Source organism: Mesoplodon bidens (assembly GCF_964165515.1).
Source record: "Mesoplodon bidens genome assembly, chromosome: 5".
Classification (NCBI taxonomy): domain Eukaryota; kingdom Metazoa; phylum Chordata; class Mammalia; order Artiodactyla; family Ziphiidae; genus Mesoplodon; species Mesoplodon bidens.
In genome coordinates this window covers 98,818,628-98,833,159 of record NC_138161.1, presented here as the reverse complement: position 1 = coordinate 98,833,159, position 14,532 = coordinate 98,818,628, and the positions used below count along the sequence as shown (strand labels likewise).

General features: G+C 33.8%; 1 protein-coding gene across 4 annotated transcripts in view; it reads right to left on the bottom strand.

Annotated features, from left to right (window-relative positions):
- Positions 1-14,532, bottom strand: part of ATP11B (ATPase phospholipid transporting 11B (putative)) — a 121,151-nt gene that overhangs the window by 29,801 nt on the left and 76,818 nt on the right. For all 4 annotated transcript variants that reach the window (XM_081234106.1, XM_081234105.1, XM_081234107.1 and 1 more), the window contains 5 exons: positions 13,629-13,731; positions 10,870-11,015; positions 9,618-9,677; positions 7,944-8,071; positions 6,621-6,759 (listed from right to left, as the gene is read on the bottom strand). In XM_081234106.1, coding sequence (XP_081090232.1) covers positions 6,621-6,759; positions 7,944-8,071; positions 9,618-9,677; positions 10,870-11,015; positions 13,629-13,731 — 576 coding nt within the window. The remainder of the gene's footprint in view (positions 1-6,620; positions 6,760-7,943; positions 8,072-9,617; positions 9,678-10,869; positions 11,016-13,628; positions 13,732-14,532) is intronic.

Below are 14,532 nucleotides of genomic sequence, written 5' to 3'. Positions count from 1 at the left end.
AGGTTTCAACAGCTGATGACATGTATAGTGTGAAAGAGAAACTAATTAAAGATAGGAAGTAAGGGGAGAAATCATTAACATTAAAAAAAATACTAGCAAAAACTACAAAAAGTTTTATTTTTCTCTTTCTCTCAAAATTACAACCTGAAATTTCAACTCCTGGATTCTGTGTTGCTGATTGTTTCCCCCCAACTAATCTGGCAAACAGTCCAGACCTAGAAGGCTTGAATAAGAGGTGAAGAATTACTTTTTCATCCTTATTCGTTCCTTTGTCATTTGATTTTTAATGTGGTGGAATAGTGAATATATAGTTTAGAACAGTGCCGAGGGTCTGACAATTCCAGCTTCTCTACTGGAGAAGTCTAACTGGAATTAGAATACTCTAATAGTTTTTCCCTTTTTCTCCGATCCCACATTTTTTTCAATTTCAATTATTTTAGTTTTCCAAACTGGGTATAATTCCACAAAGAGAGAAAAAAAGAAATTAATGGTTGACATTTTTGAGTTTCTGTATACTTCAGTAAAACAAAACCAAAACAAATTTTAAAAACCCTTATTAGGGCAGGATCTCATTTTAAACAGTAGTTATCTAGATTGTAATTTTCATATCAGACCACTGAGAATGAGTGGAATAGGTATTAGTGTTTAAGTTCCTGAGTTAACAAAGGATTCTTTTTTTCTTTATTGTCTTTTTCCTCTGAAGCCTTCGGTTGAAACCACTAGACAAGCAGAATGTCATGGAATGTTGGGATGGGAACTCAGCTACCTCTGAAACTACTCTCCCCAAATTTTTCTCCCTACATCATCTTAGTTTTCCACTCTTACCAAATGACTAAAATTCCCTCTGTTCTGTTTCCTTCACTATAAATTTTTTAAAAAATTCTTCTAATATACACTTAACCAAGCCGCGATGCCTTTGCCATTGCATTCTGTGGAAGTTTGCTTTAACTGGAGGTGAACTCCTGTAATCTAAATTGTTCCCCTCATACTTTCCTTATCTATAATCTTCAGTAACATCTTCCCTTGTCTATGACTTTAAATATTCTTCCCTGAGAAAGTTTCTTCATGAGATCACAGAAAGACAACATAAGCTATTTCCAAAAATATTCTGGACAACAGCAACACTTAGAACAAGTAGTGTCCCAATATGAGAACACTTACTCTGTAGAGATAAACAAAGGAGACAAATTTTTCTTTTTTAAAAAAGTCATTTGCTTTTAGTACCTCTGTAATTTATAGTAACCTTAATAAACATTCTTCATTGGTGTTCACCTCCCAATTATTTAGCTTCTAAAAAAACATGATTTCATAGGTGGTCAAATTCATAGAAGCAGAAAGGACGGTAAATTCCAGGAGCTGGTAAGAAGGGAAATGGGTAGTTCTTAATAGGCACAGAGTTTCAGCTTTGTAAGATGAAAAAGTTCTGGAGATCTGTTGCATAACAATGTGAATTTACTTAACACGACTGAACTGTACTCTTAAAAATGTTAAGATGGTAAAAAAGTATCAAGTTATAAATTTTAAATATATGCAGCTTATTGTATACCAACTATACCTCAATTAAGCTGTTTTTTAAAAACCAGTATCATGGAAGTCAGTTTTTTCTATTATTCTTGGAGGAGTTAACATTTTTTAAAAGTTACATTCAGATCTCTAACAAAATACATTATAATAATTTTACCTTTTGTCAAAATTCAATTAATAAAAAAGAAATGATTGTTCTCTTCTACAAAGCCTGTTAAAAAACACCAACTCAAACAAAGTTGATCTTGTTGGATTACAGAAATAATATGAAGTTTTATGTTAAGCTCATTTTCAACTCTGGGAAAAAAAAAATATGAAGGGACTTCCCTGGTGGCACAGTGGTTAAGAATCCGCCTGCCAACGCAGGGGACGCGGGTTCGAGCCCTGGTCTGGGAAGATCCCACATGCCGCGGAGTAACTAAGCCCGTGTGTCACAATTACTGAGCCTGTGCTCTAGAGCCTGCGAGCCACAACTACTGAGCCTGTGTGCCACAACTACTGAAGCCTGCGCACCTGGAGCCTGTGCTCCACAACGAGAAGCCACTGCAATGAGAAGCCCGCGCACCGCAATGAAGAGTACCCCTGCTCACCACAACGAGAGAAAGCCCAAGCACAGCAACAAAGACCCAACACAGCCATAAAAAAAAAAAAAAAAAAAAAAATTATAAAAGAAAAAGAAAAGATTACCCAAACAAATATTCACCAAATTACAAATCTGACTTTTTGACAAATGTTTGTGATAAGATGATCCTAAGGTATTGGAAGACAAGCCCCAGTTTTGAACTAATACTTACATTCCAAATACTTTGAGTATTTTAAGCCTGCATACGGCTAGACAAATTTTATTTGAGTTTAACTCTTCTAATATTTAGAAGAAACACAATTAAAAATTAGTCAGTAGTCCAGTCCTCTTAATATATTTTTTGTTCTCTGGCAATCAAGGAGTGACAGTAAAGGAATATCTTTTTTATGGTGCTTGGAAGGTAAAGATCTGTCCATAGGAAAGCAGCTTATACACACACACACAAACAGGTACTCAGACATGTCATATACATTCCTCTAGTCTTTCCAAATCTCAGAGAAAACTTATCAGGATTCTTATATTTTACTAAGAGAAAAGACCTATTAAAAAGATCTGAGGGGAATATATGAAGAATAAATAGTTCTTTCCTAAGTAAAAGAGAAGTTAAGAATGAATGAATGGATACTTCAAAAATATTTGTCGAGGGAGTTCCCTGGTGGTCTAGTAGTTAGGATTCGGCACTTTCACTGCTGTGGCCCAGGTTCAATCCCTGGTCAGGGAACTGAGATCCTGCAAGCCACATGGCATGGCCAAAAAAAAAAAATTGTTGAAAATTAATTAATACCTAGAATATTCATGATACTGCTAGGCCCATCACAAAAGATGGGGGTAGAATCTTAACTTTCCTGAACTGTCTTGCCCTTCGTGGATCCCAAACTACTGCAACTCTTTCTCCTCCTCCTTTCTCAGGATCAGATGTTTGCACTGACTTCATCTTCACCTCTAGCCACTTCTCTTCCCAGTACTTCCCCCTAATATTTTCTACTCTAGGTCCTCCACTGTTTGCAGATTTCTTGGGCATACAAGAATAATTACTGGAAAACAGAAAGCATTCAACCCATGTCGAAAAAGACTTTCAGTACAGGGAGGCGTTAAGAGGGAGCTGGAGTGAAAGGACAGGGACCTGTGGGCTCAATCTTGAAGAACAGACAGTCATAAGACTGACTTTGGGAAAAAGAGGCAAGAGCATTCTAGAGAGAAAACATAGTAATGGCTTGGAACTAGAAATGAGCACTGCATGTTCTGAGAGAGCCAGCAAGGACAGTTTAACTTACACCGTTAAAGAGGAGAGTTTCTAGGCTTCCCTGGTGGCGCAGTGGTTGAGAGTCCACCTGCCGATGCAGGGGACACGGGTTCATGCCCTGGTCCGGGAGGATCCCACATGCAGCGGAGCGGCTGGGCCCGTGAGCCATGGCCGCTGAGCCTGCGCGTCTGGAGCCTGTGCTCCGCAACGGGAGAGGCCACAACAGTGAAAGGCCCGCACACCGCAAAAAAAAAAAAAGAGGAGAGTTTCTGGGAGAAGTAGATTGGGGGGGACTGGGTAGAACAGGGTCTTCAATATAATGATTTGATAATAATAATAACAAGTAATACTGCTAAGATTTATTGAGTACTTCTATATGCTAGCCACTATGCCTAATGCCCTACATGTAATATGTTGTTTATTCCTCACAGCAAACCTATAAGGTAGTAATCATGTTCCTAATTTTGCAGCGAGGAAACTGAGCCTTACAGAAGTTAAAGAATTAATCCCAAATCACTCAAATGGTAACTTCAGGTGCCAGGATGTAAATCCAATTTGACTGATTGCAATGTATGCTTCTTTTCCACTGTTTCTACAGGGAGTGGTATATATGAGTGGTAGAACCGGTAGGCTAAAAGGGGAAGTTAATGACGTACAATTTGAGTTAAAAAAAAAAATAACAGTTGGTAAAAAGAAGAAAAACTTTTGTACTAAAGGGCCAACAACAATTTACACTTCATTAAGATTCTTTTCTTTTGTATAAAGCATGCTCAAGATTTAATTTTAAAAAATTATTTATTTATTTGTTTGTTTGTTTGGCTGTGCTGGGTCTTAGTTGCAGCATGCAGGATCTTTGTTGCTGCGTGCGGGATCTTGAGTTGCGGCATGTGAACTCTTAGTTGTGGCACGTCGGATCTAGTTCCCTGACCAGGGATTGAACCCGGCCCCATGCATTGGGAGCATGGAGTCTTAGCCACTGGACCACCAGGGAAGTCCCCAAAGATTTAATTTTAAAAGTCACTAAAAATTAGAAACAAACCTAAATTATAAGTATTCTTAAATAATTTATGCCATGTAATGAATATTATGTAGCTGTGAAAAAATATTTTTGAAGCATTTTTAATAACATGAAAAATCACTTAGACTATAGTAAGGGGATAATTATAATAAGCCTATCATTGAGAAATAAGGGGATAAGTTATGAGGTTAATGAAAAACAGTAAAAAATAAAAAAAGAATGGAAGAAAATATGTAAAAATGACAGAAATAATTACACCTGGGTAGAAGAAGAACAGGCGGTTTATTTTCTTTGTATATTTTTCCTATAGAGTATTTCAAATTTACCATAATGGGCACATGTTACTTTTAAAATCAGAAAAAAAGTAGTAACTAGCAACAAGAGAGATCTCTTTAACTTCCTTTTCATCCAGTGATATCTTCCTTCTTTCTCAACTCTTCTCCCCTCTTCACTCTGTCCAGTTTTAGCCCAGTATTTCAGGTGGAAATGGGCATGCTCACTCATATATCTATATGTTTGATGGTCTTTGCACAAGTGGCAATACTGCACAGAAGGGTACCAGGCTAATACTTGTTTCTCAAAGGAATTTAGGATCCTGGCTAAGCACATAGGCTTTGAAGTTATACAGATCGGAGTTTGAAGTATACTCTTGTAATTTATTCACTATGTGACCTGAGGCAAGTTTCTTAACCTTTCTGAGGTTAATTTTCTAATATGAAAAAATACTTTCCTCATACAGGGTTATTACAATTTAGTAAGCTAATACATGGAATATATCCGGAAGAGAGAAAAATTCAATAAAAGGTAGTTATACTTGGGGGAAGTGCTGTAACCTTCATGTTACACAAACTAGATTCATATATTTGTCCAAACCAGGCTAAATATGTCCTCAAAAGTAGAGTGGCAATAATACATATGTTCCATTTCTACATCCTAAAGGGATCTGCATGGTTAAAGCTGCTCTAAAATTGAAACCCATTTCCTTCACTGCACTTGAATATTTTGTTATTTTACTTGTTTATTTTCTGTATCCCTCACAAGACTCTTAAGCTCCATAACTGAGTGTGTTAGTTCCTCTCATAAATCCAGACACTGGTATAGTACATGGTAATGGTTGGTCCTCAATAAATGTTTGTTGAACAGATAAAACTTCATATTCTCCCAACTGCAAACCTTGTATCTCTGTTTCTGCAAATATATTGAATATTTTGGAATACTTAAATATTGCCAATGGAAAAGAGAAACTAAAGGTGACAAGCATTTCCAGTCTACCATAGTACCACAGCTGTCATTTCTTTTCCTCTGACCCATCTAGCTAAGCCTAGAAAGAGAGGCCTAGTTCTGCAGAGTCTCTCAACATGAGCACTCCAATCAGGACACAGAAACAACGTACTGTGTGGTACTCCTTTCCAATTTCACATTTCAGAAAAATGGCCACTCTAAACAGTAACTTGACATCCTCAGAATTGCTGGAGTGCACTGAAAAGTACAGTAGCACTTCCCAAGCATACCACCACGCCCCCCCCCACCCCAAAAAGAAAAAAAATTCCTCCAATTAAAAGCAAAAACCTGGGCTTCCCTGGTGGCGCAGTGGTTGAGAGTCCGCCTGCCGATGCAGGGGACACGGGTTCGTGCCCCGGCCTGGGAAGATCCCACATGCCGCGGAGCGGCTAGGCCTGTGAGCCATGGCTGCTGAGCCTGCGTGTCTGGAGCCTGTGCTCCGCAATGGGAGAGGCCATAACAGTGAGAGGCCTGCGTACCGCAAAAGAGAGAGAAAAAAAAAAAGCAAAAACCTAAACATTAAGTCCTTATTTCTCATCTAAAAAAGCTGAATCGTATCTCTCCAATGGGATTATTTTGAGGATTAATGGAAATGGGGCATGGAGAGCACTGAACACAATAGTTAAGTACTAAATAAACAGTAGCCATTGTTAAAACACAATCCTGAAGTGAACATCATGCAGGGGCATGAACATATCCCCTTGTGTGAATTAATTTTTGAACAACAAAACTGCTTAGGTAACCTGAGTTTCATATTAAAATTACACTGCATTGCCTTTCTGTTTTAATTCTCATTTGTATAAAATTTTATTAAGTAAAAAAAAGTTAAAAACCTTTTTATAATTGCATTTTAATTTAATACCTGCAATTTTATAACTTAAATGGAATTTTACTTTATTTTGTATGACAGAAGGTTATCAAAAGCCAAACTAAATTATTAAAAATGTTCTTTAAAAAACTATATATTTTACCTGGCCATTTCCAAGCAGAGATGTATCTTTCCCTATTAGAAAATAGGATCCAAAAAAGAAAATAAAGGCATGACTGAAACCCAACATGGTCCAATAAAGAAATGTTTTCATGCTTAGTTGACGGTTTTTACTAATGTCTCTGCAAATTTAAGAAAAAGGAAGAAAAAAACAAATGTATTAGGACTTACTATACCTACTAAATAATTATTACAGTTTGATAATTAAAAAACAAGATGGATTTTTAATTTAAAATTGCTTAAAAATTTTAGAAGAATGAAACCTAATTTACAAACCACTGCTTATAATATACATCTGTGTAACAGCTTATAATTCTCATAACATATTCAAATACATTTTCTCATTTAATAAAGAAATATGATATAGGCATAATACTTCAGTTTAATTGTGAAAAGTTGATTTTTCTTTGTTATATTCTGTTTTTTTTTTTTTTTTGGCTGCGCCTCATGGCTTGTGGGATCTTAGTTCTCTGACCAGGGATCGAACCTGGGCCCCAGAGCAGTGAAAGCTTGGAATCCTAACTGCTGGACCACCAGGGAATTCCCTCTTCGTTATATTCTGTTGTAAACATTCAGTCATTCTGCCGTGATTGTTTCTTTTCAGTGGAGTCATCTGAGTTAGGTTCAGCACTGAGGCTCCTAAATGAGTTCTTGTCTATCAATAGCTATTATGAGAAGAACCATCTGTGCCAATCTTGGGTCAAGCCCAGTCCTATATAACCTGGGAAATCAAGGTAAGTTACTGCCATTTCTGGATAACTGAGTATCTCTGTTAAGTGTAGAGGTCAAGTTAATGTGGGAACCATAAGCTGGTCCTGAGCTGACTCCACATATCTATGATTACTTGGTTTTGAGAAAAGAATACCCAGGGGAGCTGGGAAAATTTATGTCCTCAACTCTGCATTTTGCATCAATTACTACTCATAAATTTGGCAGTGCTAGAACATGAACTAATTTTTTACGAACTCTAGAGACAACTAATTACTGAATAACTTCTTTTGTGCCCATGAAACAGAGTATTACTGGTTTACAACAGTAAGTGCAAATTACACAACTGCTCAGTGCATTCCTAGGATGAAACTATTCATTCTTAAAAACATTGGAAAAAATCATTCAAATGTTCTCTTTAATGTTCAACAATTATAAACCATATGACAACTGAAGTACTTCCTTTGTAAAGCATTAACCACCAAGACAGTGCCTGATATATTTGCTTATTTTTAAGATACTTTCAAAAATTGATAACTATGTAACCTACTATTTGCAGTAAGAAATGTATGGACATTTAATACTGGAAAACACTTACCGATAGAGAGTGGGCTTGTTCTGTAACACATGAGGGTCTATATGCTGTTCCAACAGACTATATATCAGAATAGGCAGGGATGTAAAACAAATATTGTATAAAGTCAGGTACACGCTGTCATACAATGTCTAGAAAGAGAAATTTGTAGGAATTTTGAGACCCTAAACTATGTATTACTATTATACTTATACATGTAATTACAAAGAAGCATATTAAAAATAAATATAGAAATTACATTACATATTTTCAAATTTACACAAAATCCATTTTAATAATTCCAACTTGTTTCTTATATAGACATAATGTTCCTAGATTTATAATCTTTGTGGAAACTGGAACATTTTGTTATGTCAAGTGATTCTGCTATTATAGTGAATTGGATCTGTATTTCAAGATACTCAAATTTGGTCCTGTGATGTAATTTTACACAATTCTCCTACATGCATCCTGGGCTTGTTATTATTCCCTTGATATACTACACACATAGTTTTGCTTTCATGGCTTTGTCTTCCCATCTAAGTCCTACACTTCCTTTAATCCATGATCCATGAAACTTAAAAACACTGGCTCAAATTCCTGATGATAGCTGCTTCTTCTAAAAAGTCGTATGTGCTACTGTTGGTAATTAGTTGGTACTAATTGCTTAGCACTTTGCCTATTCTTCGTATATTGCTTTTCTTAATATTGATACTGTCTCTTGAATTATACTAGAAACTCCCCCCAAACCTAATCAAAATAGGTTAAGTCTCCTTGTCACATGCTCTTACAGCATTCTTTATTTCATCCAAGTAAGCAAACATTGTTACTGGCAATCAATGTCCAAGCAGGTATCTGAAATTTAGAGTTATAGGTTGTAAACAGAGGAGAAAACAGTGATTAAGGGTAGAAACAACTCATTAAAAAAACCTAAGAATAATACACTTGTCATTTCAATAAACTAGAATAAACGTCTTGATCAATTAGAGATGTGGAGTGTGGTATGTGAAAAGGGTGCTCAGGTAGTCAGAAGCAGTAGGTCCAAGTATGGTTTAGCTATGTGATCTTGGGCAAGTTACTTAATCTCTATGGATTTCAATTTCCTTTTCTATGTGACATGTATACAACAAAAGACCCACCATGTGTTTATTATAGCTACTGCTAACCTATTATAGAGTTTTCCCTCTGAGCCTATACCTTCAGAACCCTTTTCAATATAGCACTCCTGGAACCTCTATTAATTATTTACCTTCTGAGATGAAACCTGTATGTCATCCCTGGACTCAATCACTAATGTTTCTTCCAAATCTAAAAAAATTCTATGACTCAAAAAATAAATAATGAGGTAAACTTCCAATAATTACCTGGCCTGGCTTGATACGGATTTTGCAGAAATACTACACGTAAGTTGAAAAAAGTTCACCAAATTCTCTCATAAGCTATTAAGAGTTAATATCTATTTTTTAAAAAAGGCATCCAGAGTTAAAATATATTTTGGTATTAACACTTGCTTCAAACTGAAAATCAGAATAAAGAAATATTATGGATGTTATGCTAGTTAAATACACTATTAGAAAAGTTTTGTCTAGTTATCTGTAGGACTAGGAAAAGTGGAAAAAGTCCCTCCAAGTATCTACCAAAAACTGAACACACACACTTTACTCTAAAAGGATAAAACAAAAGATTCTATTTACTTACTTGTTGAGAAAACAAACAGTAGAACTGATATAAAAACTGGGGTGTGATAAAGCACACATTCTGAAAAACAAGATTAAATGGAAATAATTGAAATATTTAGGTCTAAAAGAGAAACAATTTCTAAAAATGGCTATTAAAAGAGTCCAAAAATATAGTATCAGTTGATATGGTAAGTAGATCTGCCCATAAGAACCTGGCCGTATAAAATGGGGAAATAGGATTCCCATTTTATTAAAATATGTCTAAAAGTAGTCTAGGCAGCATTGCAAATGTCAGAAAGAAAACACCTTTGACTCCTATCATTGCCAAGCAATACCGTAATTTTGAATTTATAACCTATCAACTATTATTCAATACTTTTCATTTATAGTAAAATAAGAAAAGTTTACTTAAACTTTAGGGCTAAAATTGCTTTAAAATGCAAAAATATTTAAAATACAACAAATGGAACGATCAAAACATGTTTCCATTTCAATAGCCTTATGTCACAGCAAAAGTTATAATAATAAGCTAGGAAAAAACTGCCACCATCATCTGTTAGCATTATGCAATCTACCTGTGTTCTTTCACTGGGTTGCAGCTAGTAATTAATTACAGAAATATACGCAATATAGGACATTCTGATGTATTAAATGCCTTGGTACTCAAAGGCTCTTCATATGGATTCCACAGAACCCCATCTTTGCCCATAAGGGTCAAGAGATTAGGACAGTGTTTCAACGTAATTGGTTTCCTTGTTATCCTATGTATTTTATTTTATGCATCTAAAATCCCTATAATTTGTAATCTCAAAAAAGATTAAGAACCTCTGCTTGAAATCATCATATTGGAGTTAAAATTCAAATTTATTACTAGTTCAGGACAAAATAACAATAAAGAAATCAAACTAATTGTGTTCTAATTTGCATAGAATAAAATTAAGTGTGAATTTTGATGTATTCTGACAAATTCATACAGCCATGTAACCACCACCATAATCAAGTTGAACTTTTCTGTCATGTAGAGTTCTCTCATATTCCTTTCTAGTCAATTCTATCACCTGCACCCTTGGCCTCAGGCAACCACTGATTTGCTTTCTGTGAGTACACATTAGATTTATTGTAATAAAATAATAAAAGGATATTCCATAAACTGTTAGTTTTACTTATAGAGAAAAAAATTTTAAGAATAATTTGTATGGTAATAGCATTCCTTAAATTGAAACTTCAAATACTGTCAGAAATTGATTCTAAAATATATCCATGAAACTTACCTTATAAAAAAAATACTGTACAAGGGTAGCTATTCTAATATAATAAAAATGACCATGAACAAAAAGCAATTTGGAGAGAAATTTAAATCTAGCTATTGCATAGTCACTGTTCCTTGCAGCTTGTCTTCCTTCTTTACCCATGATTCCTGTAATAAAGGGGACAAAAAGGTAAGTTCATTGATAACTGATAAGTGTAATTTTTATGATATACCTGCAAATACCTTAATTAACTGTAGCAGCTGAACCTGGACTTAGGATCACTATATCCTAAAATATAGTAGACAATAGATTCCCAAAAGGTTGCTCCACTTAAATCAAATATGTAATTAACACAAAGCTATAACTTATACCAGGCATATAATATCAATTTTCAAAGAATCAGAATATAATAAAAATATAAAAAAAATATTAAAAGTTCAGGATCTAAGAACATTTAAAAAAATTCTAATGAAGAGAATGCTATAAAACAGCTTTGACTTCACTATTTCCAATGAACATGAAAAATATGCAAATTGAGTAATCTGAACCAAGCAAATATGATTATGTTTAATGGTCTTAAAACTTTCATGCATTAGTCAAACACAGTGTGCTTTTTAAAAGAAAAATGTACACTATTACTTGAAATCAGTACATAATCTTATCTGATAAATATGAGAACTTTTTTTTAGGTTACTAGAATTCTTTAGGTTTCAAAAGTTATTGCCAAGTTTGTTTATTCAATATGGAAGCGGCTTCGAAAAAATTATTTTTCAAAATTAAAATTTTTTACTTTTGTCATAAAAGGATCAAAAATGTTCCAAAATGTATAGGTAAAGACAATCACCTATATTCACAACTCCTAGAGAAAACCACTATTTTTGGTCTATATACTTTTAGAATTTTTCCTTATGCATATTTCATGTATGTATATTTAACATATATAAAAACGAGTGCATAAAGATGGGACTATTTGTTTTGTAATCTGCTTTTGTCATTACTACATTATGGACATTGTTTATAACATATGTGTTTGTTAACATATTCACTTATTTTCTTAAGAGAAATTCCTGGATGCAAAACTGCTAGGTCAATAGGCACACATTTAAAATTGTTATACATAATAATGCAGGGTGTACCAATTTACATTCCCACTAACATCGTATAAGGGCATCTGTTAATCTATACCTTTGTCAATTCCAGGTTTTATCAATCTTTGTGATTTTTGCCAATCTGATAAGCAATTTTAATTTATATTCTTTTGATTATTAGGGAGACAATATCTTTTTCATGCATTTAATATTCTGTTTAGATTTCTCCTTTTGTGACAACTGATGGCTCACACCTTTCAACATATTTCTACTAGAATGTTTTCCTTATTCTCCTTAATTTGTTAAGACCTCGCATATTAGGAAGGTTAAGACTGTCATCTATTTTGCAAATATTCCTTACCAGTTTGTCTTTAGAATTTGTTTATGGGAAGTATTTACTTCTGCCACACATATTGATCTTTTTCCTTTTTAGTTCCTCGTTTTGTTTGGTTTTGTATCTAAAAGATCCTTCCATACCTCAAATAACAGGATTATTCATTAAAGTTTCCTATTATTTTTTATGGCCTTCAAAAATAATTTAAATCCTTAATCCATCTGGAATTTGTTTTACTATAAGCAATGGAAAGGAACCCACTTCTTTTTTTCCAAATAACTAACTAGTTATATCAGTATTTTTTAATCAAATAATTTGTTTCCCTACTTATCTGAAACATCTCCTTTGTTATATACTAAATTTCCAGATGTTTGAACTGATTCTGTTTACTGGTCTGGCTGTTATCATATTAGAATCAAACTGTTATAAATACTGTAGCTTTTTATGCTCTAACATACGGTATAGGAAGTTATCATCAAATAACTATGAAGACTTCTGGGAAACAACAGTATACACACTAGAAAGAAAATGAAAATTTCAAAATGAAGAGTTAATAATCCCAAAGAGGAAGGAGTTGATTTGAGAGATACACTGGAAATATTAGAGCCAATAACTACTCATCACATAGGCAATTCCAGAGCGAGGACTGTCCTCTTTTCTAACTCTAAAATTTTATCCTTCAACAAAAAACCCATACTCTTCTCTTTTCCTTCCTCAATAAAATTATTGAGGAAGATAGGTCAGAATATGGTTTTAAATAGGAAATGACTGATAATTTAAACATAATAAAATGATTTTAGTATTCTGAATCTAATAAAAATTTTAGGCAAAAATAGAAATCAGAATGAAGGTTATTAAATTAGAAAGTTATTTGAAATTTTATAATTATATTATAGTTTGGTGTAATTTCCTGTCTCTAAAATTATCTTTAAAATAAGTTGCAGAATCTTTGATGAATTAAGTAAATAATAATAACATTCTAAAATGAGAATTTAAAACCATGAGGGTAACTATGTAAATCACAAATTTAGAGTTTTAAAATGACAAAATAATGTGTAAAAGTACTTTAAAAGGTGCAAAATGGCAAGTATAAATAAAGTTACTTTATTGGGAAGGAGAATTGGCAAAGATAAAGTTCACTAATGTGGTATTTATTTCCTTGAAAATTTGGAAGTAAAATATCCTAAATATTGGGCTTAATTATAATAGCTTTCTGATGGAAATACACTGTGATATATTACCCTACTGCATTTAGTTTTCATTCATATATTTGATATTGTGCTTTAGTCTACAAAAGGAAAATTCAAAATCACCGAATGATTAAACCAACTTTAAAAGTTCAAGAAAAAATCAGTCACCTATTCCAACATGTGCTTCTTGTATCATGCTTACATCATTAGCACCATCGCCAACAGCCAATGTTATAGGCTTCTCAGGTGAGATTTTTATCAGTCTTATTACCTGAAAGACATACAACTAATTAGTTATGATAAAATTTAAATCTTCATGTATTTATATAAAGTCATTTATCTCAAATGATCTGTTGTAAGAAAAGTAGAGCAATGAAAAAAATTTTTATATTAGACGATAATAGGCACCAAGGTTCACTTTTTGAGGGATGTCTCCATTAAGATGTTAGGAATGTCTTTCAGAAATGACACAGCAAAACAGAGTACTATCTTTGGGTTTTATGATGGTATGTAAGAATCTTTTAAACACAGTTTAAATTTGTAAAAAGCTTAATAATAATTGTGTAAAAAAATAATTACAATTAATTGAACTTTGTCAGGCAATTTTTTTTCTTTCTCAACAAATTATTCTTTTCATTTGATACAGGGGAAAGATAATTATTTTCTCTTGTAATAAAATTTTTAAAAATTTATAAAGCTATCAAAATTAAATTCAATAAAATCAAAAGAAAGGTTTCTTTGGAATACTTGAATATACTTTTATAAAGAATCTAGGAGGACTTCCCTGGTGGCACAGTGGTTAAGAATCCACCTTCCAATGCAGGGGATGCAGGTTCGATCCCTGGTCAGGAACTAGATCCCACATGCATGCTGCAACTAAGAGTTAGCATGCAACAGCTAAGAAGCCTACTGGCCGCAACAAGGAGCCCACCCGCCGCAACCAAGAAAAAAAAAGAATCTAGGCATTAGCTCTGTTTGGTCTCAAGTTTTAGTCTCCATAGACTGGGGGTAGTACATGGGTTATAATAATAATAAAATAAGCACTGTAAAAAAAATCCATGAAGCCAAAAAA